The sequence below is a fragment of the Morone saxatilis genome, unplaced genomic scaffold (genome assembly GCF_004916995.1).
Source record: "Morone saxatilis isolate NCDOM2014 unplaced genomic scaffold, NCSU_SB_2.0 Contig16, whole genome shotgun sequence".
Taxonomy (NCBI): Eukaryota; Metazoa; Chordata; class Actinopteri; family Moronidae; genus Morone; species Morone saxatilis.
The window spans coordinates 8,583,633-8,608,297 of record NW_023339718.1 but is presented as its reverse complement, the minus strand read 5'-3'; the positions used below and the strand labels follow the sequence as shown (position 1 = coordinate 8,608,297).

The 24,665-nt window shown below is 40.2% G+C and overlaps 2 protein-coding genes across 2 annotated transcripts in view; one reads left to right on the top strand and one right to left on the bottom strand.

Moving 5' to 3' along the window:
- The window catches only part of pik3ip1 (phosphoinositide-3-kinase interacting protein 1), a 7,092-nt gene extending 4,417 nt beyond the window's left edge, over positions 1-2,675 (top strand). Inside the window, exon 6 of the mRNA XM_035657811.1 lies at positions 888-2,675. Within this exon, the coding sequence (XP_035513704.1) occupies positions 888-1,104 (217 nt within the window). The 3' untranslated portion in view covers positions 1,105-2,675. The remainder of the gene's footprint in view (positions 1-887) is intronic.
- Positions 2,676-3,629: 954 nt separating this feature from the next.
- On the bottom strand, positions 3,630-21,716 carry limk2 (LIM domain kinase 2). Its single transcript, XM_035657810.1, has 16 exons — positions 21,465-21,716; positions 21,144-21,240; positions 14,750-14,885; positions 10,283-10,392; positions 9,826-10,011; positions 9,447-9,552; positions 8,579-8,793; positions 8,279-8,465; positions 8,103-8,189; positions 7,701-7,832; positions 7,124-7,180; positions 6,709-6,774; positions 6,166-6,340; positions 6,005-6,060; positions 5,580-5,737; positions 3,630-5,152 (listed from the first exon to the last, which is right to left on the bottom strand). Exons 1-16 carry the CDS (start codon positions 21,478-21,480, stop codon positions 4,939-4,941), a joined length of 1,998 nt encoding a protein of 665 aa, XP_035513703.1. The 5' UTR covers positions 21,481-21,716; the 3' UTR covers positions 3,630-4,938.
- Positions 21,717-24,665: the final 2,949 nt, after the last annotated feature.

The following is a 24,665-nucleotide window of genomic DNA, read 5'->3' as shown; positions in this document are numbered from 1 at the left end:
CTGTCTCTATCCAATAAAGGCATTAAAAGGCAAAAAAATATATATATAGCAGATTCTCTTGCAGTCTTTTAACACCTCTCTCAGGAAACAGCTAGCTTACCACAAAGACTCGAAACAGGGTAGTTTGCCAGACTACCAGCTCCAGGAAGTTTCCGGTCCTGGCCAAGAAATAGTCTGGCACAGACTCTGCAAAACAGCAAGTTGTCGTTCTTACACGTTTTTGCACAGATTGAACAAGCAAGATACAACATGCTAATTAGTGAGCTTTATAGGTCCTGGTAGGTAGATTTTATCACCTATTTACAGAGCCATGCCACCTGTTTCCCACTGTTTCCAGTCTTTGTGCTAACCTAAGCTCTGGTAACTAACAAGAACTTGAAATGAACCACACCCGAGTGTAAAGAATAGGCGGTGATACACAGTACAGGGTTGCACAATATGCGGCACTGAAGCAGGCAGGTGTTTTGAATCCAAGAGTATATTTGTCTGTTTTGGCTCCAGATCAGTAGAAAGCAGCCTCATGCTGCTTCCCATCACTGTGTTGCCTTGGAGTAGATAAACTCCTCGCCAGCTTGTCAGTTCTCTGTTCCCTTTCACCATCTGTCCCTTGTGTTTGCTGCTGACCAGGCACTTGTTATAACTGGCTCTGTTATCTACATACAGTATGTTATCTGAAGCTCCTTATCCTGAGTATTTAGCTTTGATTGGCCCCCAAAAATGCTTCTGTACGTAGTATCAGCTACAAGTACCGCATCATTATAGTAGCAACAGAAAAGAGCAAAATAAGACATGGCGCTGATTGCCCAACAGGCCAAAAATAAATCCTTTATGGCAGGTTTTGAGATTTGCAATAGCATAATGAATCTCTGTTGTGTGTTTGTGTTTAGGGGCCGGGACTTAAAGAAGCAGCACGAACAGCGAGTGTACGAGCGCGAGATGCAGAGGATCACCCTGCCCCTGTCGGCTTTCTCCAACCCCACCTGCGAGCTGATCGACGAAAACACTATCGTAATCACGGCGGAGCATGAAACGACCCCCGTCCAAGAGAGCGTTGAGGGCGGGGACCCTCTCATGGGCCAGCAAGCTGGTACACCCGGAGCATGAGTCCTCAAACGGGACTGCGATACGTTTTTGTGGACCAAAACACTCCCATCTTCGTCTCTCCTGTCTGCCTCCCTGAGTAACCTCTGTTTTAAAAGGAGTAGGGGAGCAGTGATGGCTCCAAAGAGTTGAACTGAATGCTGTGTCCTTTTACTTTTGTTCTTTATATATCTGAGGCACAAACAAGATGAGCTGACACACAATGGACACACTCTTAACAACCAGAAAGCATTAGGAGGAATATGTCATGAGGTCTTTAATATTCATATTTGATACATTTGATAGCTAAGAAAATAAGGTAATGGGCTGCCCCCTTAAATAACAGTGTGAATAATCTAGTCAAATGGATGTTGACTAGTCAGTGTTTCTAATGGCGTGTGATGAAACCAATCATTTGTAAAAAGATGGTGTTTTTAATGGGGGAATGTTCATAACCTTTTGTTTTTTTAATGTTTCCATGTGGAGAAGGTGCTCTCCAAAGGAGGTGTGTGGTTACATGACGAATATGCGACTGATTTTTTTTTTGTATCGACCCGCTGGCTGTGCTGAGGAGATGCGGAGAAGAAATGTGTGTGTATAAAGACTGCATTGTCTTGGCGACACAGATGTGTCCAAAAATAGTCATCCTCCTCCGAGACAGGATGGGGGGAACATGAGGTAAAACAGGCCCACTAAAGACAAGGGAAATTGCCTTAGCATGATACTTCTGAATGTATTTGTTTATCTTCCCAGGTGGGTTTTTTTTTCTCTTTGTACTCAACTGACAGGGCCAATGCGGTTACAAAGCATGTTGACGGCCGTTGACGGCCATTGGCAGACATGAAAGAGGACTTGCCCTTTTCTTCCACAGGTTAAGGAGTGACAGGAAATTTACAGAGTGCTCTCAGGAAGCATGAGAGACAGTAGTTAGTCCTCAGGACAAAATGGCACTGCCACAACACAGAACAGATGGCATCAGAAAAAAAGCCTCAAGTCTGTCTATGCAGAGCAGGACAGCGGGTGTGTTGAAGTGCTGAAGAAGCCTGGTGCCTAGATTAGATTCAGACATTTGAGTTATGCACTTGATGCTTCAGGGTAGAGACAGGGATGGAGTAGAATAGAAACAGTCCAAAGTTTGGTGTTGTTCATTCAGAAAAACATTCAAAAACATGAATGCATGTACATGGTTACCTGCTGTATGTTTGTGTTCAGGGGCCATTTCTTTGCATCTTTAAAAAAGTAGAAACTACTGAGTAAAGAAGACATTTAGAAGAGACCTGCCTGAAAATAGAAATCATCATACACAGAAGATTTTTTGGTTTTACACATGACTTTTACAATTACTTTTCCAGTGTACAGTATTGTGTTTATCACTCCAGATGTTTTGTGGTTTTTTGCTGGATTCCACGTCACTGGTAATCTTTGGTTACTGCTGCTCCATTATTTTAAGCGACTGTGTGCTTGTTGTAATTATTATTTTCTTCACATAAGCAACGTGTTCAAAATACTGTTGTTCAGCATTTGAATTTAGTCCTTGTTATTTGTATGAATGCACATTTTCACTGCTAAGACTGAAATAAAACATAAAACACAGACACTATGATGTGACGTGATTTGTTGTTGTGCCCAGTGGAACAACATAATACAGTTGTTATTTAAAGGTTTGTTCACAGTTGGAACTTTTTTTGCACCAGCTCCCTCTGTTGGTGATTCTTAAATACATCACTTCAATCATTGGAGTCACAAGAAAGCAGGTTAATAAGGGAGGAAGTACAAGTCAGAGGACAAAGATTTGAAGAGGCTTGTAAAAACAAACTGACAGCTAAAAAAGAAAAACAACCTGTTGACAGTGAGTAAGGATCTCTAGAAGTTCTTCAGCACACACACTTTGATAGTGACACACTTCTGATTTCTATTGATTTTGAACTGAATATGAGAGTAACTTTAAAGACCTCAATAGACACTTGCTGTTATTCCACAGATCTACTCCAATGTGCTGAAAGTAGAGGACATGAGTCAATGAGAACTGTTATTAGTTATAAGTAATTATTCAAATAAAATAAAAACTTTTTATTAAGCCAATTTATCATTTGCTCTATAAAATGTGAACAATTATCTTATAATAATGTCTTAAATCTTAAGTTAAATTTTTTTAAAAATTTAAAAAATGTTCAGCTTAAACAGAAGCAATTAATTAATTCCATGACAAATAATAAAATATGAATCTGTCATTTATTGCTGTGAACTGAGTCCTTAAAGCCCTTCTTTGAGGAACACCCTGATCGGGGCTTGTTTAAGGGCCCCTCAGTGGTGGTAATGAGGGAGGGGCATGTACTGCCTTTCACTTTCCACACCCAAATTTTTCCTGTTAGTCTGTAGAATTGAACCGATGACCTTTCAGTCACAAACTCACTTCTCTAACCTTCAGCCCACCGCTGTCTCCTTGTAGGAAAAACAAATGATGATGATTTGATCATGTATAACAGAAGAGAGTAACAGAAGAGCAATAGTTTTACTGACATCCAAATTTAAGAATGACAACAAAAAGCCAACTTTCAGAAGGTTTATTTATGAAACACTACAATGATATAAATAATAGTGGTTACAACTGGTCGTCAGTACCTTGCATGATGACAGCAAAAAGGCAAAAACGTCCATCGTTGACGAAATGTCTAAAAATCTACAAATCTAGAGTTCCCATTAGAAAATGACATTGAATTAGAGGCACACTATGTACATATTTATATACACTGCAAGAAAAAAAAAATCCAGTTTTTTCTGTACAAAGCAACTTTTTATGTTCAACTCTTGCATGAAAAGACTACAACAGAATATTAGGGCCAGGCATAAGAAAAAAAATAGAGAATTAAGTTTTTTTTTTAAATTTTGCATTTTGAGAATAAAATCAAAATGTCAAGAATAAAGTCACCTCCTTCCTGTGTGTCTGTCAAAATGCAAAATAAAATAAAAATCTTCCTCCTATCATAAGTACATTTTATTTTACTTATGCATGGTCCTAATACTCCCTCGTACAAGTCTGACAAGTATTGATAAAGAGCTTCTGCCCTGCTTTTTAAAAATAGGCATCAGGTGTTAGATAGAAACGGGTGGCAAACATGACAAAATTAAAATGGTGTCCATTCATCTTTCTAATAAATGAATCAAAATCATTAGACTACAAAGTACAGAGCCATACTTGTAACCATCTCGTCAAAAATTAGATCAGTGGTGCTGAGATGGAAAAAAAACAATCTAAACATTCCTTCGCCATCTTGTGTCAAATCTCAGATTGATGAAACTATTCAGGGTCAGTGTGTGTTTTGTTTCCACTGTTGCCTCGAGTCACACCTGTTTTCTTTAAGCCCTGCTCTCTGTTTACTCGGACTGTCAAGCATCTTTGTTTTCTTTGCTGCTGCAGTGAAGTGAGTCCTCCTCTGGGCAGGGACTGATCTCTGCATTCCACACATAGCAAACAACAACTTCAGAAGCAGAAAAACAAAACTGCTGTCACATGCTGGCTTCCACCTTAAAAAGATGCTCGTCGTCTGTCAGGGGAAGGTTGCGTATTGCCTTTATACACAGTAAACATTAGTACAACATTGTGTGTGTTGAGTGGTGGCTGAGTAGGGTAGAAAAAAAAAAAGTAACTAACACTTAATCTTTTTTTGAAATGTGTCATTCCACTCACATTGCAGTTCACACAGTTAAGGTCCCACACAAGGGAAATTGGTCCAGCTACCTCAGGTTATCCAGTTCTAATATGGCTCGGGTTCAACGCAACTGTCCTCTTTTTGTCATCCACAGTGTTAGTGCAGCATTTCAGAGGGGTCAAACAACAAGCAAACAGCGGCGCAGGTACTAGGTGGCATTGCCTGTCACGCTGGATGAGTCTGGAGAGGCCACTGTCGGGGTTGATGGCTGATCTGGGCTCATGGCTGGGGAGACGTCTTTAGGCCAGTGTTGTCGACTGAGACTCTGATGCAGTTCATCCAGTTCAGCTGGCAGGGGGATCCCCAGCTCTTGGTTGAGGAACAGAGCTTCAAACCAGTCCTCCAGCTTCTGGAAAGGTGGACTGGGGGAGGAGGAGGAAAGAGCAGAGAGGGCACACAGAGGGGCTTTTAGGTTAAAACCAGATTGACAAGCTTGAGAAAAAACATCTGGCAATCTGGCAACAGAGGCGTGCCCTTGTGAAGGCAGGTTGAGATGGCATCTGAAAGCAGTTTCTCCCCCCGCCCCCCTTTGGGATCAAATAACTGGCTGTTTCTCAAGGTGAAGGCAGACACATTTCCCATGTTGCCATTTGAGTGATAGATTTACAGATTCTAGATTTATTCGTGGATTTATTTACATTCTAGCTACACAGCTGTTAAATACCTCTTGGCTGGTTAAGGTTATTAAGAAGCATTAATCTGGTTACATTACTCTACCAGTTAGCAACTCTGCAAAGAAATTAATAAAATGTCAACTACATTCACATTACAGTGAAAGCAGATGCTCACCGGTTGTCTGGTGTGAGGTCACAGCAGGCCACAGTGAGTGGAAAGAAAGCTGGTGGACAGTCTTCAGGGAGGAACTTCTCAATAAACTTGCCGACATTCAGGCCAAAGTCCAGAGTCCTGGGGAGGCACTCAGGGTCTGCATAGACTCTTCCAATGATCTGGATCATAAGACAATTAATTAATCAATAAATAGAGACACACACGCACTAAAGAATTGAAACTTGCTTGATGATGCAATATTTTATCAAGGTTTTGTTGTCTTGATCTGATAATACTGCTGTGAGGAGAAGCTGTTTTAAAATCTTTTATTGGTGTTCACCTGGAAGCTGCCACATCCAGGATTTTAGAACTGCCTTCCCAAAAGCATTTTAACCACACAAGACAAATCTAAGCAGATAATCCGGGTAAAATCAGCATGTTCTTACCTCACAAAGCACAATTCCGAAGGAAAAGATGTCCACCTTCTCATCATAGCGTTTACCTGCAATCACATCAAGTAAAGGATAAAGTAAATTCACACATTGAGCCAAAGAATGGATTTTCCTCTGTAAAAGCTGCTAATTAAATTTTTCTGTCAGCGGCTTACCATTTAGCATCTCTGGAGCCATCCAGTAGGGGTTTCCCACGACAGTGTATCGCTTCTTTCTGTCGACACGTCTGAACACCCTCTTCTTGGTGGAAGGTTTTTCAGGTGGAGGCTTAACTTTGTCCTCTACGATGAGTCGGGACAGTCCAAAGTCAGCAACAACCACAGTGTTGTCCTGTTGAAAGATAATGGTTCACTTTGAACTTGATTTACAGTAAAGAGTCACATTACTTAAAAATACATGCTTTTCATATACAAGAAGAATAGATTGTCTATAATGTCAAGGAATCATAAATATAGCAAATGCTCCACTAGAATCTGCTTAAATAATGAAATATTGTCTTAAATTCACATCATAAAAAGTTTTTCTCTTGTTTATATAGGCACAACTGTCTTGGGAAATCACAGGGCTGGGAACTACTCATAACTGAACGAATGCCAACTTTTACTCTGTTCATGAAACATGCAAATTGTTCCCACCCCTTATTCTCATTGTTAAAATGTTGTGATGTGTAATGGCTGGAAAGATGACATGTCACCTACCAGTTTAACCAGGCAGTTGTGAGAATTGAGGTCTCTGTGTATGATGCTCATTGAGTGAAGGTAGGCCTGAAACAAAGAGGAACGATAAGGAGAGTAAGAATTACACATGTGCAGGAAAATTCACTTTCATATTGTAATTCCTTTTTAAATAGTTTTTAGTGGCCCGAAGAGGAAAAACTGTATAGTATTTAACAATCTAAATAAAACAAAATAAAATTTAGTGTAACAACATTTACTCTCATCTCATACTAATCATCTGTGGTTCCTTAGATTCATCTTAGGACCCCATGTGGTGATCCCAATGTCCACAAGGTGTGTAGATGTGCTCTATGGCACATTTACACACATTTAGGAAGCTGAAAATAGCAGCCAAAGATTTCACTAATAGTAATGTCTTTGCAAGGGGCCAACTCACCATGCCAGAAGCGATGCTCTTTGCAAAGCTCACTCTTTGCTCCCATGGAAACGGATCCTGTTAGTCCCAAGTGAAGAAACAAAAAAAACACAAAAGAGAGAAATGAATAGAAGCTCCTTCAGATGCCATAATGCATAACAGCAGTACATATAAAATGAGTTTGCACAAGGGCAGAGACTTGAAAACAGTAAACAAAATTAAACTTTTACAAATGAAATTCAAAACCGGCCCTCCCCCACTAACATAATTAGAGACAAAAAAACCTCTCTCCCTCTCCTTCCTGGGCCATGTGCGGCGCTGAACTGCTCCTCAAAAATAGTCTGCTGTGGGAGGAGGGGAACACAGCTCTTTCAATTTTACCTGGGAACACTTTCTACAACTTTTCTCATTCCACGTCTTGGCCAGCTGACATGCCAGCCAGCCCACTATAGAGCCCTCTTATCAGTGCAGAGTTTACTTCAGGTCAGCCCCCTCCTACACTGCAAACAGCTCTTTTTGTGGCCACAGAAGGTTTTTTTGTGCTCTGCTGTGGAGGGCGAGCGCGAGAGGCTTAAGTGAATCAACTAGTTTAACTCACCGTGTCTCTGATGAAATCCTTCAGGGTGCCTCCCTCGATAAATTCAGTTATCAGATTGAGCCTCTTGTCTTTGTATAGCACACCGATGAACCTCAAGACATGGGGATGATCGAGGCTTCGCATTACTTTGACCTGAAGATTAGGCAGAAACAAAAATTGAGTTAAAGACAATTCTACCATTAGGATTCCAAGCTGTTAATTCCTGAGTGAAAAATCAATCAATGAAAAAAACATTAAATACGGTAAAAAACAAGCTAATGTTTCCCCACCAGACTAGGGCAAAAAAAACAAAGAGGTAGCATTCTTTCAGTTGTAAGTATAATAAACCACAGCTTCATGCAGAGCCAGAGGACTCTGTTTTGTCTGTGAGGAAGTCCAGGTGCCCTGCTGCAGATTACCAACCTCCTTTAGGAAAGTTTTCTGAGTCTCCTCATCACAACGGATCAACTCCTTCATCACCATCACCTCTCCTGTGGCTTTATGAGTCACCTGTTGGGACAAAGCACACATGTATTACTTAAAGACCACTGCACGAGGAACCCGAACGGTGGAGGGAAAATACAAGGTGAAAAACTGACCTTGATCGCCTGTCCGAAAAAGCCTTTTCCTAAGATTTCTCCATGGATGAGGTCACATGGCCGGAAGATGCGATGAGAGCAGCTACTGGAGGATCTCAAGGACTCAGAGCGGCCAATGTCTCGTGTAATAAAAACCGTCTCTTTAGGAGAATTTGGCCCGGGTGACTTGCATATGCTGTTACTGCGCCTGTAATAGAGAGAATGTGGTTGATTAAAAATGAAAAGAAATATGTACACTAATTACTGTCCATTACAGACCAACAGTGTGTAAGCTGTATGTCTTTGGCTGCTCTAACTTACCTCAAAGACCTCCTTTTCAGCGTGCCGTCATCAACCACGTCGGTTCTCTCCAGGACCGCACCGGAAGGCGAGGATAGACGCATGCGGGACGTGGCCGGGACTCCCAGACTGGTTCTTGGTGACCCAAGCCTGAGCCGGTCTAAGCGATGCCTGACCGGGTCATACTCTATAAGCAGCTGCAGCGTGTGACTGGTGCGGTGAATAAGATCATCCACCTAAAGAAACCGACAAGAGGTAGGGTTGAAGGATTTTTAAATGATTAATGGGAATATTTCACTTTCTTCCCAGGATTTCCAATTTCTCTACGTTAATTTTTTCATTTTCTTTCATACTCAATAAGTAGGGTTGTCCAATAACGATTATGCTGTCTTTAAAGTGGAAAAAACACACTTGTCAAATGGACAAATGCCCATTTAGCTCCGATTGTAACTAGGTGTACGTAACAAACTGGCAACTAATTGTAGTAGTAGTCAAAACTACTTAAAAAGCATGACTTGTTTGAAGCAAAAAAAACCAGGATATTGTAGGTGGGAACTTGTAAACAAAACAATACTAAAATAAAACCAAAGCAGTGAATGATGACAGCGTTGGTATGAAGGGAGGGCTGTGGCTGTGGGAACAAGCCTTTAAGTGCTGTCATGCCACATACTGTCCTCTCCCAGCTGAAGAATGTATAAATGATGGAGGAATGTGAAGAATCCCAAAAATCATATGTGGAGTCATTATAAAATAAGAACATAGCTTTTTAAAATGCACCCAAGGAATGGTCTTGCCCTTAATAGTGACACTAATTAGTTTCATCTAAAGAATTTCACATCACGTATCACTCAGTGAGTATCAGAGGTGTGTGTGCGAGGTATAAACCCACCTCCTCCTCCATCAATGTCCCGACAGGAAGGCCATTGATCTCCAGGATCCTGTCCCCAACATGGATGGCATTTCGCACCTCTGGACTGATAAGCATCCCTCTGACTCTGTAACAACACAGTACCAACACTAAAATGTGAGTATTAGCACTCTAGGATGTGCTGAAACAGAGCTTAAGGAAAACAGGGTCACACTCTTACATCATATCAAACTATCAATAACTACTTTTTATTGCAGTGTCACACTAACACACACACACACACACACCACTGCCCTGCTATTTAGCAAACCTATAATCAGTCTTACGTAAAGCATTACTCATGCTGTCCCCGCAGAACAGAGCGACACGGGTACAGACATCTGCGTCAGGTTCCACTTACTCTTTGACTTGGACACTCGCCGAGCCGTTGACGTCCCTCAACACTGAGACAGAGAGACCCCTCTTGCCGTTGGCTGCAGAGGGCATTGAGATGAGGGTCACTGTGTGAGGCAGGGAGTCTAGAACCGAGTCGTGTGAGCGTTTTTCCAACATGGGTGTAAGGACCACCTGCTTGTAGCACTTTCCACTGCACGCAACAGAAAAAAGGGTAAATGATTGTAGACATGTGCTTGCTGTTAGGTTACTGTTTAAAGGATGCTAAATTTAAGGCGTCATGGAATAATGACTAAGTAATAATGAATGTTTATGGCTGAACATTGTGACTGCTTTTATTTCACTAGTGTATCAACGTCTATACCACCTTTAGTCCCACACCATATAATTACTGCCAGCTACATGTGTTCCCATCAGTGTCCATATTGCAAATAGTTTTAAACAGACCTGTGCAGGTGTCTTACCAGTAGAGTTTTGATCGCTCGACTAAGGCGTAGGTATCCCTGTCCTCAATCACCACCTTGCAGCTCAGACACACAAAGCACTCAGGGTGATACTTGTGTTCTCCGGCCACCTGGAACCACAAACAAAGTGCTCTGATCTTCAAAACGTTCACCCGACTCGAAGCAGAGAGAAGCAATATGCTGGCGGTGAGGTTGCTGCCCGGTTCTGCTGTGCGCTGTTTCTTAAGAGAGGAGTGTGTTGCGCTGCGTGTTTGCTCTCTGCCCTCCTCCTGCTGTGAGCGGTGACACAGCCGCAACACCTGCTTTACTCTCACACTGTCTGGAATCTGCTATGATGTCACCTCCCCCCACAGGTCTGAGCGGCTCGTCTCGCTGACGTTTTGGCTTTGAACTCTCTGAAACCAGCCTGCAGTCTGTCATGTGCTTTCTCTCTTATTAACACTGCCTGACCAATTTCCCTTTCTGAAATTTGTGTTACGCACCCATTTCATCTGGCTTCTTACCTCTCTCTCATGCAAGATGAGATAATGTGTGGCCTGTTGCCCTTCAGCAAGCAGGTAATCTAATTGCGCACATACCTGAGCTCAAAAAAGATTGATTTCAGGTTCACTTATGAAGGTTAAGTGTTAAGCCTATAATTTAAATGTGGAAAATCTACACCTGAGTGATGTGGAAGTGAGGCAGGGAAGAAATGCATAATTACATTTGCTAGGAATTGCTTTGAAACATAGTTATGGTTGAGCGATGGCCGATATATAAAGCACAGACCAACACAAAGAGAAGTTATGTACAATTTCATTATTCCATGCACATTACAGTCTTGTATACATGGTTATCATAGCCAGTAAAACTTTTTAGATGGAATTTTTCTCAATTAATGAAACAGAAAAATACATTAGTTTATGCTGTAGATTTCGGAACATGAACAGTCTAACAGTATACAATATAATATACTTATCTTTATGATACAGTGTTTGGAGTTTGTACACAAGACATTAACATACACAGAAAATGGTACAAGACGAGCACCATTGGATGAATAAAAATGTCACCGTGAATTAAACTTCACAAAGAGAAAGAAAATATGTTTTTACAAAAATGTATTAGCTATTTTTGTTGTCTGCAAAATTCCTGAAGCTGTTTCACCGCCATTCGTAATCAGTTTTAATTGTTTCCAGCTGTCAGCTCCTCCAATTCCCTAGTGCATTGCATTGTAGGAGAGTAACGTCCATCAACAGAAAACTCACAAAGAGTATACTTTCTTTTGTCACTTTTCTAGTGGAAAAACACAAAATAGAAATAATTGTCCCTCCGTATTTTGTGGGACAGGCATTTAATTCCTTTTGCACAAAACTCTCAGACAAGATGGAAAATATTACCAGTATGAATATGACCTCTACTCATTAAAAAACACAAAATACTTTGCTTAGACTGGTAAGCAGTGTGGATTTGGGACACAACTATAGAGTCACAGTTTAGTTATCAGCAATTCAAGCACATTGAGAGTAGAAACCAGTATTTTTTCCCACATTTGCCACAGGTCTGAGTCAGTGGTTCAATGCTGGGAAAGGATTCCCTGCTGCAACGGGGAGATTAGAGTGATGTCAGCCAAATCATTGTGACATCTCAGGAGTCTGTCTGTAACTCCCTGCCTTCAAGCCAAGAACAGAACCACCACAACCAACCGTAGTCACAACCTGCCTCAGGCTTCATCAGCAAGACAGAGCCGTAACAAACTTGGCAAAACAAGATCAAAGTGGAGGAATAATGAAGTGGGTCTAATTTTGGAGAGGTAGAAAATGTCGAACTGGACGAGAAAATCTCAGAAATGACATGATCATTAAAAACAGCATCCTAAAATATAACAATCAATAAACTAACAAATAATTAAACCAGGACAAAAACAATAGTGTTCTGGACTTGAATGCCTAACAAGCAGCAGGAGCTCTGCGTGACCCTCCATTGCTGACGGCCCACAAAGATTCCCTTTCTGGCCGAAAGGCTGCAGTGCCAAATCAGCTCTGCCAAAAACACTTGGCTTCACTGGCTGATGAAGCAGGATGCCAATACTAAATAGAAGAGTCCATTGTGTGTGTTGCTTGGTGGCAAAAAGAAAAACTTCAGTCTGGCTCCATGTTGGACAAGTGACCCCCAGTTGTGACTAGCAAGAGCTGCTGCCACCTGAATTTCATGTTTCAACTTGTAGATGCTAAATCAAAGGTGGCTGGCGTCTGATTCAATTCAACCTACCCGAGTTCCTCTGGTGTCGGATGTGACTTTTGCTGTTATTTCTTGGTTACTTTAAGTCTACCTTGCCAAGACTAATTGACATAATTGTAACATTAGAATATATGATGATTCAAGGGTAATGTAAATGTATGTATTAGCCAATTAATGTCAAGTGAATTGGTAAGTTTAACTTTCTTTGACACATTAGTAGTAGGATTTGCATCAAGGTCCATCAAATTACCTTATGGAAATACCGTAAAACTTCAATTAATAGCCCAGGCTTTTTTTTGCTTCAATTGCTGAACTCAACTTGCCTTTATTTGGAAGGTGTTCTTTTTTTATATATATTTTATTGGAAGGGGCAATAGTTGTACAAAGACATACAAATACAATGCAAATAGAAATAATTGTCCCTCCGTATTTTGTGGGACAGGCATTTAATTCCTTTTGCACAAAACTCTCAGACAAGATGGAAAATATTACCAGTATGAATATGAACTCTACTCATTAATTTGATCATTTGATACTTTGGTTCTCATGGATTCTGTAAAATAACTGAACAGTTGAATTATGGAGAATCTAATTGATCTAACGATGTATAGTATCCCCACGTAGGCTGAGTCCTTACCACAGCGGCCCAGGTTCAATTCCAACCTTTGTGGCCCTTTGCTGCATGTCGCCCCCCCCACCTCAGCTATTTCCTGTCTATCTGCAGCTGTCCTATCAAAAATAAAGGCATAAAAAGTCCCCAAATATCTTCTTTCTTTTTTTTTTCAAACAAAACCAGGCTGCGACTCAATGGAATTTAAGAGGTTTTATACATGCAAAGAATTGCTATCAAATCCAGACCAGGCATCTAATTGAGACCTGTGTTTATTTGTCAAAACATGTAGCCACACCAGGCTAGTGAAGGACACCTGCATCCACCCTGCTTTTAATGGAAGTCTGATGGTATATAACTTTTACTTCACTTTTGCTGAACTGTGGTCACAAGTAGCAGGTACAGGCTAATGGTGAATGCTTAAACATAGCATAATCATAAAGTCAGTGAACTAACTGAACCAAACTGAACTAAATGATACAGTAATGCTGTATCAGATACTTGATGTCTGTAAACCCATCGGTACAGATCATAATACGAGTGGTATTATGGACTGTGGGTAATATCTACAGAGCCACCTCACCACAGAGGACACGATGGACTCCAAAACCACCTCATGTTCTAGCATCTTCCCACTAGATCCTCTGTGTACTTGGGGGAAGTGAACTGTGGAGAGAGGGAGCATAATGGGGCCTCAAGGGGGATTTCACAAGTGGGTCCTAAAGCCAAATGTGCTATGTTCAGCAGCAGCCAATGTAAAGTATCACTCATCTGTAAATGTAATAATCTCCACAAAAACAACCCCCCTGCCTTTTAATGCATGTTAGTATTAATCTGGAGCAGTGGGGAGAGACTGAAACACAGAGGGCATTGACACGCTCTGCGGGCATTCTGGTATTATTTAAGTAGAGGAGGAAATTGTTGGCAATTGTTGTTATACGATCATGGCAAGACAGGCTTTAAAAGCCTGGCAAAGACATATAGTAACAGTGGTCTAATAGTCTTGACCCAGTGTTGGGCTTTATTAGGCTAAAGCCTCACGCAATCACAAACCAGCAAACAGAAAAAAAAAAAATCTAAATAGAAGAAAATTGCACAGAAAGCTGGTATTATAGATCTATAGCCACAGCTTAGCATGCCATGTCAGCGTTAAACGAGTAGTAAACTTAATAAAGCACTTCTAAGTTAGAGGACTAGCCAGAGATGAACGGTTATAATCAAAGATAGTCAACAATATCCTGACTTTTAGACCCCAGTATGGACTACACTTCCCAAAATGCAACTTGATAGTGCCTTTTGTTACATCGTCACTGCTTACTAAAATTCCTATTTCTTTCACATGCCACATCCCCAGTTTGTAACTTTGGGAGGCACAGTTATAAATGTGTGGTCTACAAGCCAAAATAGTCACAGATATAATACAATAAGATACAATACAACTGTTTTCACTGACTGGGTTGTATTTTAAAAAGTGGCCCTAAAATCAGCGGAGTCCCCCTTTAATCTTAAAGTACAATTAAAGTTGTTGAGCTTAGGGTTCAGTTGGAATTAGCTTTATAAAACATGTGAATCCATTGTGCAACATTTTGGACCGACACTGCCAATAAATCTCTTGACAAAGGGAAAAATAGGCTTACCATGGCAGGTCCAGTCATGAGCAGAGAGCAACCATGGCAGAGCTCTCCAAACTTCTCCCAGTAGTGTTTGCGACAGTACAGCTTGCCATCCTTCTCATAGTACCAGTTAGTCAGGTGGTCACAGCACACAGAACACCTGAGAGGACAAAAACAGTCCTGGTCATGTTTGTACAGAGGAAAAAGAGACGAACAGAGACAAATAAAGCCATGAAGGATTTTTCAGCTGTAAAGCAATCACCTTCAAAGTGATATGGGAGAGACTCAAAAGCCTGGGGTATTACTTCCAAGACCTGTTGATCATTTCAAAAGGTATGTGGGTGATGTCTGAAAGATCCTCATGTTTGCAATTATTTTCATTATCAATCAATCGTCACCCTTAGTGAATAAAATAAAAGGATACTCATCATAAGTTGCCAGAGCTGAGCAATGCCCTCAAATAGCTCATCTTCTCTTTACAATGAAATAAATCACAGAAAAGCAGCAAAAAGTGTTTTATTTGACTTCAGTGATAAATTCCCATTCATGAATTATTTGTTTTTAATAATTTATTAATTGTCAAATTGAATTACTTAGTTTGAATTCTTAATTTAAATAGTTTCGGCACTGTACAACAGAATCAGGTAAGAGCTGAGAGTCACACAAAAGCCTTTACAGTTTGGTAAGAGTTAAAAAATCTGAACCATCACACAAACTAGGTTAACAGAAAGCACATTACTCATATCACATACATTACATACCAGGTAAATCGCATTCAAATCTCAAATACAGCTTGTCTAGAAACCATAACTCATACTGCACAACACAAAACTTTCAACTCTAAGGTTGTATAGGACAGGAACATTAGCTGGGGGCATTGTTCTGAGTACGACAACATGTACTTTTCTCTCAATAAGGTGTAGTACACAGTAAATACCTCCTCCTGAGATGTGCTGGGTTTTGCATTGCAAAAAAAAGAAGAATCTGGCAAGCCTTTGCAAGATGGTGGATGCGAGGAGCGTTTGGTCATTAGTCTCTGCACACTACCAATAAGAGTTCCAAATACTTGGCCAATTTTCTGCACCTCAGTAGGATCCAGTTGCTTGAGGGAAAGCTGCACGACCACTTTGACAGCGACCTATAGCCTAAAAACAATCTCTACAGGGGCAAAGATCATCAGATCATCTGGTTGTTTGTTGTGCAGTTTTTGTTTGCAGTTACTTAACTTAACTACTCTAGTGTGCATTTTCTTATCAAGATCAATGTATATAATAACAAGGCATCCCGTTATAACTAACATTCGGTTGTTCAGGACAACTTGTCATGTAGAATTCAATTTTATTGCACAATAATAATAATAACAACAGCTGGTCTATCCAGAAGAAAATTGGCAACTTAAGGGGACATTTCTGGCTGCATCTTTGGGACAAAATGTTCAAAGTGAGGAATGCTAAAGTTGCTAACAGACTGGAAAGCACCTGCAGGCTATGAGCATTCCTTGAACAAGCTGCACTGGTTATTCAAAAAGGTGGCAACAGGTTCAACTGCCAGAAGACAGTCAAGGATGAACTGTTCTGTCACAGATTAGGTTACTGAAACGTCTTCAGTACTGCCTCTTTTTGTGCTTTTGCTGCAGTCAGAAGTTGCAAGCCTTTTTGTTTTCACCTTAGTTTCAAAGTTGAGCAAGGATGCTGAACGAGACTTTAAGATTTAGATGATGAAGTGCAGATCAATAAATCACAAAAAATGACTTTACAATTAGTAAAGAGCAAATGAACGGGAGAGCAAAACTGTTGACAGAACTCCAGATTAAAAACCAGAGTACCAAAACAGGTGTGACACAGTACACAGGTTGCTTTCAGAAATGACTACAACAATAAACTTTCAAATGACATTGTACCGACTTCCTGATGAACAACTATTTCTAATTCAGGCCTATACCGACAACACTGCTCTGCTGATGCTGTTGTTCTTCTGGAAAATGCTCCCTGAATGCTCACATGTCTATAATGACATTAAGAATATCACATTTATGTCTTATGCAACCACCTGAGACAAGCCAGAAAATATTACTTTGAGTGGGAATGTGGTTTTTATGCATTTTTAATCTTTCGGTGGAGCGCTGGCAGCTTTTTGCTGAGCCTCATGCATCACGTTGCTCTCCGCACTGCAGGTATAGTTGATCCAGGCTTATTGACTTTGGCAAAGATTCCACATATTTCAAAGTTTTCTGGCATTAGTTAAGAAGGAGTCATTTTATAAAGGGAAGACCACATGTTTGTGTCTATTGTGGAGAGGAAAGTGGAGAGAGGGGCAAGCACTGGTTGTGACGCAGGAGCAATGTTTCAGTCTTTAACATCAAGTGGCATCCATGTTAATGGCCTTATAACAAATAATGTGAGGAAACAAACAGGCTGTTATTCTGAGATTACAGCAACAAACATTAAGAATGAACACGAGGTCAGCGTGATAATGACTCCAGCCTGATTCATCACACTGTGACATGATTAGAGGAAGCAGAGTTGAAAGATTGCTGAGGTAAAAGAACTGCGTGAGTAACGGTAGCTGTGCTGCTGGGGCCACAGCTGCACTTTTAGGCAACACGTCTGATTTGTGTGTCAAAACATGTCACACAGTCCAGATGTAGAATCACACAAAGTTCTAGTTAATGAAACTATTTAAATACACAACAGAAGAGACCAACCAGTACATTGGTTAATATACCATTGTTGGAGTATATATTAGCCCAAAAGTAAAAGCAATTTCAGTACAGAAATGCTAAAAATAGTTTGTCCACCTGATGGGACTGACAGGTTTATATTTCAACTGTTAAAGGTCCCGCTCTATACATATATATTTGTCACAATTCTTTTATATGCAAATCTAAGGGATCCTGATAAAAATGTTGAAGTGTGTTATTTAGAAAAAGTATTATTCATTGTTATTATTCAATTTTTTTTAACTACTTATACTAGTAAATAAAGTAGAACTAAATACTTTTGCTATCAGTATCTGCCTCACAAAATCTGGTCACGGATCAGTGTCAGTATCGATATTGCCTGGTGATACTAAGGCACACATTTGGTCTTATCAGAAAAAAGACATACGCACAAAAGAGGAGAGAAAGAGAAAAGTGTTGTATTTCAACTGGTATGCATGACATTAAGTATCTGTCCAGGTGCGGCAAGAGGAGAAACAATAACTTGCACCATGTCCGCCTTGTTCTGAACAAAAAGCATTCCTAGACAAAACCAGTTGATGAACTACAATGGCTGTCCATTATGTCTATAATATATCAAGATAAAGTGATCTAATGGTGCTTATAAAAACACCTGACTTCCCTCTATGTGCGCTGGTCAATGTGGGGCGGCCACGCTCAGGTGGTTCTTCAATGAACAATGCAATGCCTGCACAAACACTACAGAGTAAACATTACTCATTTCCTTGAATCCACATTCCTGCTGCAGTCTATTCCTTTGTTGGCATTTGGAGTGGAGATAGTAAAAAGAAGGGACCTTAGGTTGTGGCATTGAAGACTTGAAGAGGGAGTGTTTCACTTTAAATGGGACCTTATCGTAGGGAGTGTGATTGTTGTGTTCCAAACCTTCTCCATAACAACCTCTTTTCAAGGAGTGGAGAGTGACCATTCATACCCCAAGAGCAATGTGTTGTTAATGTAATTAGGCTTAAAGATGGAAAAAGATTTCATTGACCAATGCCTTTAGAGATTCTGCTTCACGGTCCGATTCTTTGTTCGATTCCCTTACTGATTGCGGATTGTGGAAAAAAAGCACCAACACAACTGTTTTATTATCTCTGAACACAGTGTAGAAAATGGGTAGAGTTATAGTAGCTTGAATTTCTTCTCCTCCATCGTGACTCTGTCCTTTTCCAGCAGCGTATACACAGTTTAAGGTCACTGTTTGCAAAGCTCGGCTGTCAGAAAAACATCCTGGCATTGATAAAAGGACTTGATCATTCTGGGTGGGATATGATTCTTATGGAACCGGTTCTCAACTGGAACCTGTTCTCGATTACCATCCCCAGTTAGGTTTGGATTACATAACAGTCATCACATCAAAGTCAGTTGCACTGGAGCTGCAACTGACAACAACTTCCATTATCGATGAATCTGCTGATTATTTTCTCCATTATTTGATTGATCTTTTCACAAACATCAGATAGAAGTTCAAATGCCCACCCTCATTCCCCAAAGCCCAAGATTAAATTCAGTATATTGCAGTTACTTGTTTTTTTTCCAACCCACATATTAAAATCCTGAATACTCTTTATCTATCGAATATATAAAAAAGAAAAACACCATAGTAAACTTTTTACTTTGATTTTATGCAAATGGTGGTGGGTTCTTTATACTATGACAGTTTTCCTAAAATTGCATTTACAACAAAAATTGCAGCATAGTGCCTTGCTTATATACTGAAATGTAACCCCTGTATTGTGATACATATCTTATCACCAGATTCTTGCCAAAACACAGTCCTACTGACAAATGTATGCGTAGGTGTTGTTTCTGTGTATGTTCCCAGAAATTTCCACAGAAATGTGTCTGCAATTTCATATTTTACTGCAGAAAAATGAAACAAGGATAGAACAAAGGTAATAAATATCACCGCACCCTGTGTGGTAAATAAATATGAAACACAATATTTGCGGCCAAGTGTGATGACAGTATCTGCAGGTCCATACACATCCAGTTTAGTACAAGATAAGAAATATCCTTCTTTCTTTAGGAAAAACAACCCAAAGGATTCTGCAGTAAGTGTCTGAGACAGCGGACTCACATCTCACATCCCATCTGAATCGCCGTCTAGGAATGCAGAACAGAGCGGAGTGGAACGTGTCGTTACCTATAGGCCTCAATAATACTGCCAGGTTTACTGGAACAACGACCAGTGACGTCAGTTTATAGGAATGTTAAACAAGGTGGAGGTACATGGAGGGCAGAGTGGCAGCATGTGGACAATAGACAATAGGGACACCACAGGCGGTACCGCATTAACAAGGACGTTTTATTTTTGCTGCACAACTTCCCTAAAAGGGTTCAGAGATTTAGTTCTTTAAGCAAAATTGTTGTTTGTTACTTTGTAATGAAAAAGACCGTTTTGAACCAAACATCAGAGGGTTAAACTGCAGCACATTTAGATGAGTAACAATATTTCAATATGGCTTCCTACACACACCCAACATATCTCTAGTTTTTAAGGAGTGTAACTTAAGACGTTCCAGACAAAAAATGTGAGGGAGTATAAAAGTACAAAGGGGAGGAAATCATTGATCAGCTGTGTCAGGAACTTTGTCCCTGTGATGACACTGGTAGCTGTATGTGTTATTGAAGAGTCAGTGTTTGGAAAGAGTCAATCCCAGGTTACGTAAGGACAATGTGCTGCTAGATATTGGCTCAAAACTTCCAAGAGAGCTATTTCAGTCGTCAGAAACAGAAAACACAGTCAGCATTTAATTTATTCTATTCTTATGGCTTTTTTGGACATGCCAGTAGCCCTCCAAAGCCAGACTCCAGTCATAAAACCAAAGAATTCTTGGATATAGTCTACAGCATGGCTTCTCAGAAAAGCTCCAAATCAGCTACATTCATAGATTCAAGCACCCAGTTCTTAATCATCCGTTTAATAATGTTAGCGGCAAATCAAGTATTCTTACTATTGAACGTGTACACTTCTCATTAAAAACGCAGCTGTGATCCTGCCATCTGTTCAAACCTCTCATGACAGTTGGATTAAGAAGAAGAAATCAATCTGAGCCATCTTATCTCCCATGATAACAAGTGAATGTTACTGTTCGCCAACGGGGGAAAACCCTGTGAGTGTCATATTATGTCTGGCATGTACAGTATGTCATCCAGCCACAGGTTCACTGCCCCACACAGAGAGAGCCCACTATAGGGGGCAGTGACCTGTGAAAAAGTGTGGCAATCATTAAACCTCAGAGCAGAGGCATCCTGGGCAAAGTCCTCCACGACAGTAGGACCCATTTCAGCAAACCACTTGGTGTTCAAGAACCTGGACCGTAACCGTGCAGAGGTCTGTGGCAGGAATGACATCCTACAAGGTGCACTTTGTCCGCAGAGGCACAAAAACAATGGGGGAATTGTTAAAAACAGATCCAAGCCCATGTTTAGGCTACAAGACAGAAGCTTCTGGGATTATCCACAAGTACACCCAAACAGACAAAACAGCCATAACATTGACCAACAGAAAAAAAAAAAACAATTGTGTTCATGTCAATGCAAACTGCCCCCCCACCTCTCTCTCTCTCTCTCTTCTTTCTATGAAAACAGAGCATCCACTTATCAGAGTGTGACTGACAAAACTGTGAGCATTACAGTAACTTACACAGGGTGCACGCAGGCGTGTTTAAAATCCTAAACTGGAACACTTACTGAAAGCAGGCATTGTGCCAGGTGTCCTGAAGGACTTTCATTTGAGACGAGTCTTGAATTTGTCCTCCACAGCCCGCACAGTAACATCCATCTGTACCTGCAACAAAAAACAAAACAAAAAACCCGAGGCTGTTAGGCTTTAAAATGCTGGTAAAGCTGACTTTGTGAGTCCTCTACAGGTATGTTGGACGTTACATTGAAACTGTCAAAAAAAAAAGTTTTTAAAGCAGCAACATTGTATCAACTCTCCGTGTAAAACGATAAAACTAAACGGAAACATCGTAACTTTCCCTCAAGCTCCAACCTGAAAACATTCCTCACCTTCTGGTTCCTCCATCTATTTTCTGAGAGTGTCGTCGATATTCAAATCCTTTCACAAACTGTTCATACTGAAGCAGGAGAGCTGTGATTTCATTCCTCCCGTCGTCAAAACCAGGACTCCAAAGGACAGGGGGGGGAGAAAAAAAAAACAGCCCCACACAAATCCCTTTAATTCTCCACACAGAGAGAGAAAAGTAACCGAACACCTCCTGGACGGAGCTGCTTTCTCGCCGCTGGCAGGGTAACTGACGTAATGCAGTCTACAAATTCCTGTACGGAGAGCGGAAAGGCTCAACTGCAGCACCTGGAAGCAGGAGAAAATATGAGGTTTGGCCCCAAGACTGAAAGGGAACGACAATGGCGCCACCTGCTGTCCTAATGGCCACACTGCACACTCTCTGTGGTAGATTGATTTCTACGTTGATTTTAAATAACATAAACTTATTACGTGATGCTTAAGATCACACAGAGGACATTTTAATATATATATATTTTTTTGGTCATTTAATAACATTGTATATATCTTTAACTGTGTTAATATTGTTTTACATTATTCATGTAGCCCTTCCCCTGCACATTAATTTCCACTGTTAAGTCAATTGTTTGGTTTTAATATGTGCAAAGACATAAAACTACTGTGTATTAAAGCCTTTCCTCAGAAACAGTGAGCAGGACCATAGTCAGAAAGACGAAATGTTTCTGCAGCTTCAGCTTATTAGGTTTATGAGAATATTTCTCCAAGAGATACTAATTAGACTCCATGATCAGTGAAAAGTATCCATCGCCTACTGAATGATAAAGTCCTCCATCCACTCAAAAATAGGTGTAGAAATCTGTGTACACGCAAAACAGGAACATGCATACACAGTCTTTTTGTCAGATTTATAAAACCTTACATATCTCTGTTGCCACATGTTTTCCCCTTATACATCTGAAACATCCTGAAATCAACCTGCACGACCCTTCTGATCATTCCCACAATTTACTATAAATGGCTTCAGACACACCCCCAACTGCCTAAATGGCATATGAAGGACATGTTTTGAGGAGAAATAGTGGAAGCATTGAAGAAGCAAATGAAGAATAGGAGGCCCAATTTTACAGAAAGTGAAGTGGAGGTAATGGTGGATCGAACTGACAGAAGAAAATCTGGCATGAACAGTACAATGAAGTATGGTGAATGGCAGAAGGTTCAACTTTGGGTGGTGCTGGGGGTGGCCACAAGTCTATTAAAGGTGCAGGCTAATTGGTACAGGTGTGGCGCACTGCGAGGCAAATGGTTTTTGAGTGCGTCATGATCGGCTGTTGTTTTGTTTATTGGGAAAGATTTGTTATAATTAAAAAAATAAATGAATTGCCAAATATAGTAATGGGGGCAGTAAACGCTGTTAGTTCCGGGCCTCTGACCCTGAAGGAGATTAATTAAAACTGGTCTGATCTCAAACGCTCTCTAAAAACTCCTTCTAGTCTAAATTACGCAATAGCAATATCTTCCAGAAGCGCCAAAGCAGCCACTGTACTATTTGCCACACCCATTACGCACGGACCTGTTAAGTGGTCACTGAAGGTGTAAGTTATTCTTATTCCTCAATAATACAGGATAATAATCTATGTTCATGTATTTATTTGATTATTTATATAAAACATTTTTTAATAATAATTATAATGCAGTGACAAACATAATTACTCGATAGAAAGAAATTAAGATTAATCACACACACATTCCTGTTAGTAAAGTTTTTTAAACTACAGATTATGTCCTAACACAGTGAAGTGAAAGAATAAAGCTCTCAATAAAGTTTCACCCAAATTCACACTTTTATTTACTTTTTACTTACTTTTTATTTTGCCGACTCACAATATCACCCTGTAAAGACAAAAAGGACTATCTGGGGTAGGCATGGTGTTAAAGATGTGTACCACTGGGGCATGGTTTATACATCTGGCCATATTGCTAGTATAGTGTATTCACTGAGATAGATAGGCCTACTGTCATGCTGTCACATTAGACCTCTATCATACATGACATAATAGTGTTGAACCACTTCTGTCTTTTATATCCAGTTTCCTCTTCCTGAGAGCTCTGTTGACACATTTGGTAACAAGGCCTGAGTTAGTTTCTATTTTGAGAGGTTTTACATTGTTGCCAAAGAGTCTTCCCACATACCACGACGTTTGCTGTGAGACCTTTTGACCCCATTACTAATACACTTCTTCTCAATAATACACAAATGTCACCCTGACTAACACATCCACAGTCACATTTATGATTTCTAGTTTCGTGTCTTTCTCCTCTTTATTTATCTTCTCTGCTCTCTACCCTCTATGTGCACATGAAACAAAATTAAATTCTGCTTAGTAACTGAAAAAGGTTGATCATATTGATCACTGATGACGTAGATGATTGGCACTCCTTATTTCTTTCTTTATTAGCTCGTAAATTATAATGATCATCAGCAGTCTTTGTATTTATTTGTGACACCAGGGTAAATGATTTCTACATATTGAACTCTTACAGTTCAATTCCAAGTCAAATACCACAATCTGAGCTGCATTTCTGGCTGGTAGAGGTATTTTTAGAAGCCCAACTTAATTTCCTTTCCCCCCAATTCATTGAAATGTCAAAATTCCTCTGAGTTGATTGGAGAGTTATTCAGATCAACTGTGGCACAGGGTGTTATTGTGGGCCTGATTTAAGGATATCTATCAGGATCTCGAGACTTTCAACAAATATAACAAAAAATAATCAAAAGACAATACAACAGCAAAAACTGCAACAGGGAAACTCTTGGAATATTTTGAGTAATTTAGTGTTAGAGTTTTGTAGTCTGTACTTAAAATAAATTTTGTGTCTGTTTATGATCCACAGAGCAATAAATTGCATGGGCAGCATGGTGTCAACATGGCTTCCCTCCCTGATGACAGACCAACATACCCAAGTTCAAAAGTTTATTCGGGAGCAGAAACCACACATTGACCGGGTTTATTATGATGGGTGGCATTTATGTAAAGGTAGCATTATTTGTAGCACAGCAAATCCTGTGCAACATTAACAACCACTTTGAAATAAATCTATTACATCTTTTGACTGATGCAGATTGTTCCCGATTTTTCTTCCTAATACGACCAAAAGAAAATCTCAAATACACAGGTTTTGTCTTTAAACGTAACGTACGGGTTGTATTACAAGAAAATCCATTC

What these genes read in the sequence shown, in the direction of transcription:
- limk2 (XM_035657810.1), bottom strand. An exon ending in TCATGACTGGACCTGCCATG is followed by an intron (nt 10,393 to 14,749) that starts GTAAGCCTATTT and finishes TTGTGGTTCCAG; the next exon opens with GTGGCCGGAGAACACAAGTA. An exon ending in GACCTCACACCAGACAACCG is followed by an intron (nt 5,153 to 5,579) that starts GTGAGCATCTGC and finishes CTCCTCCCCCAG; the next exon opens with TCCACCTTTCCAGAAGCTGG.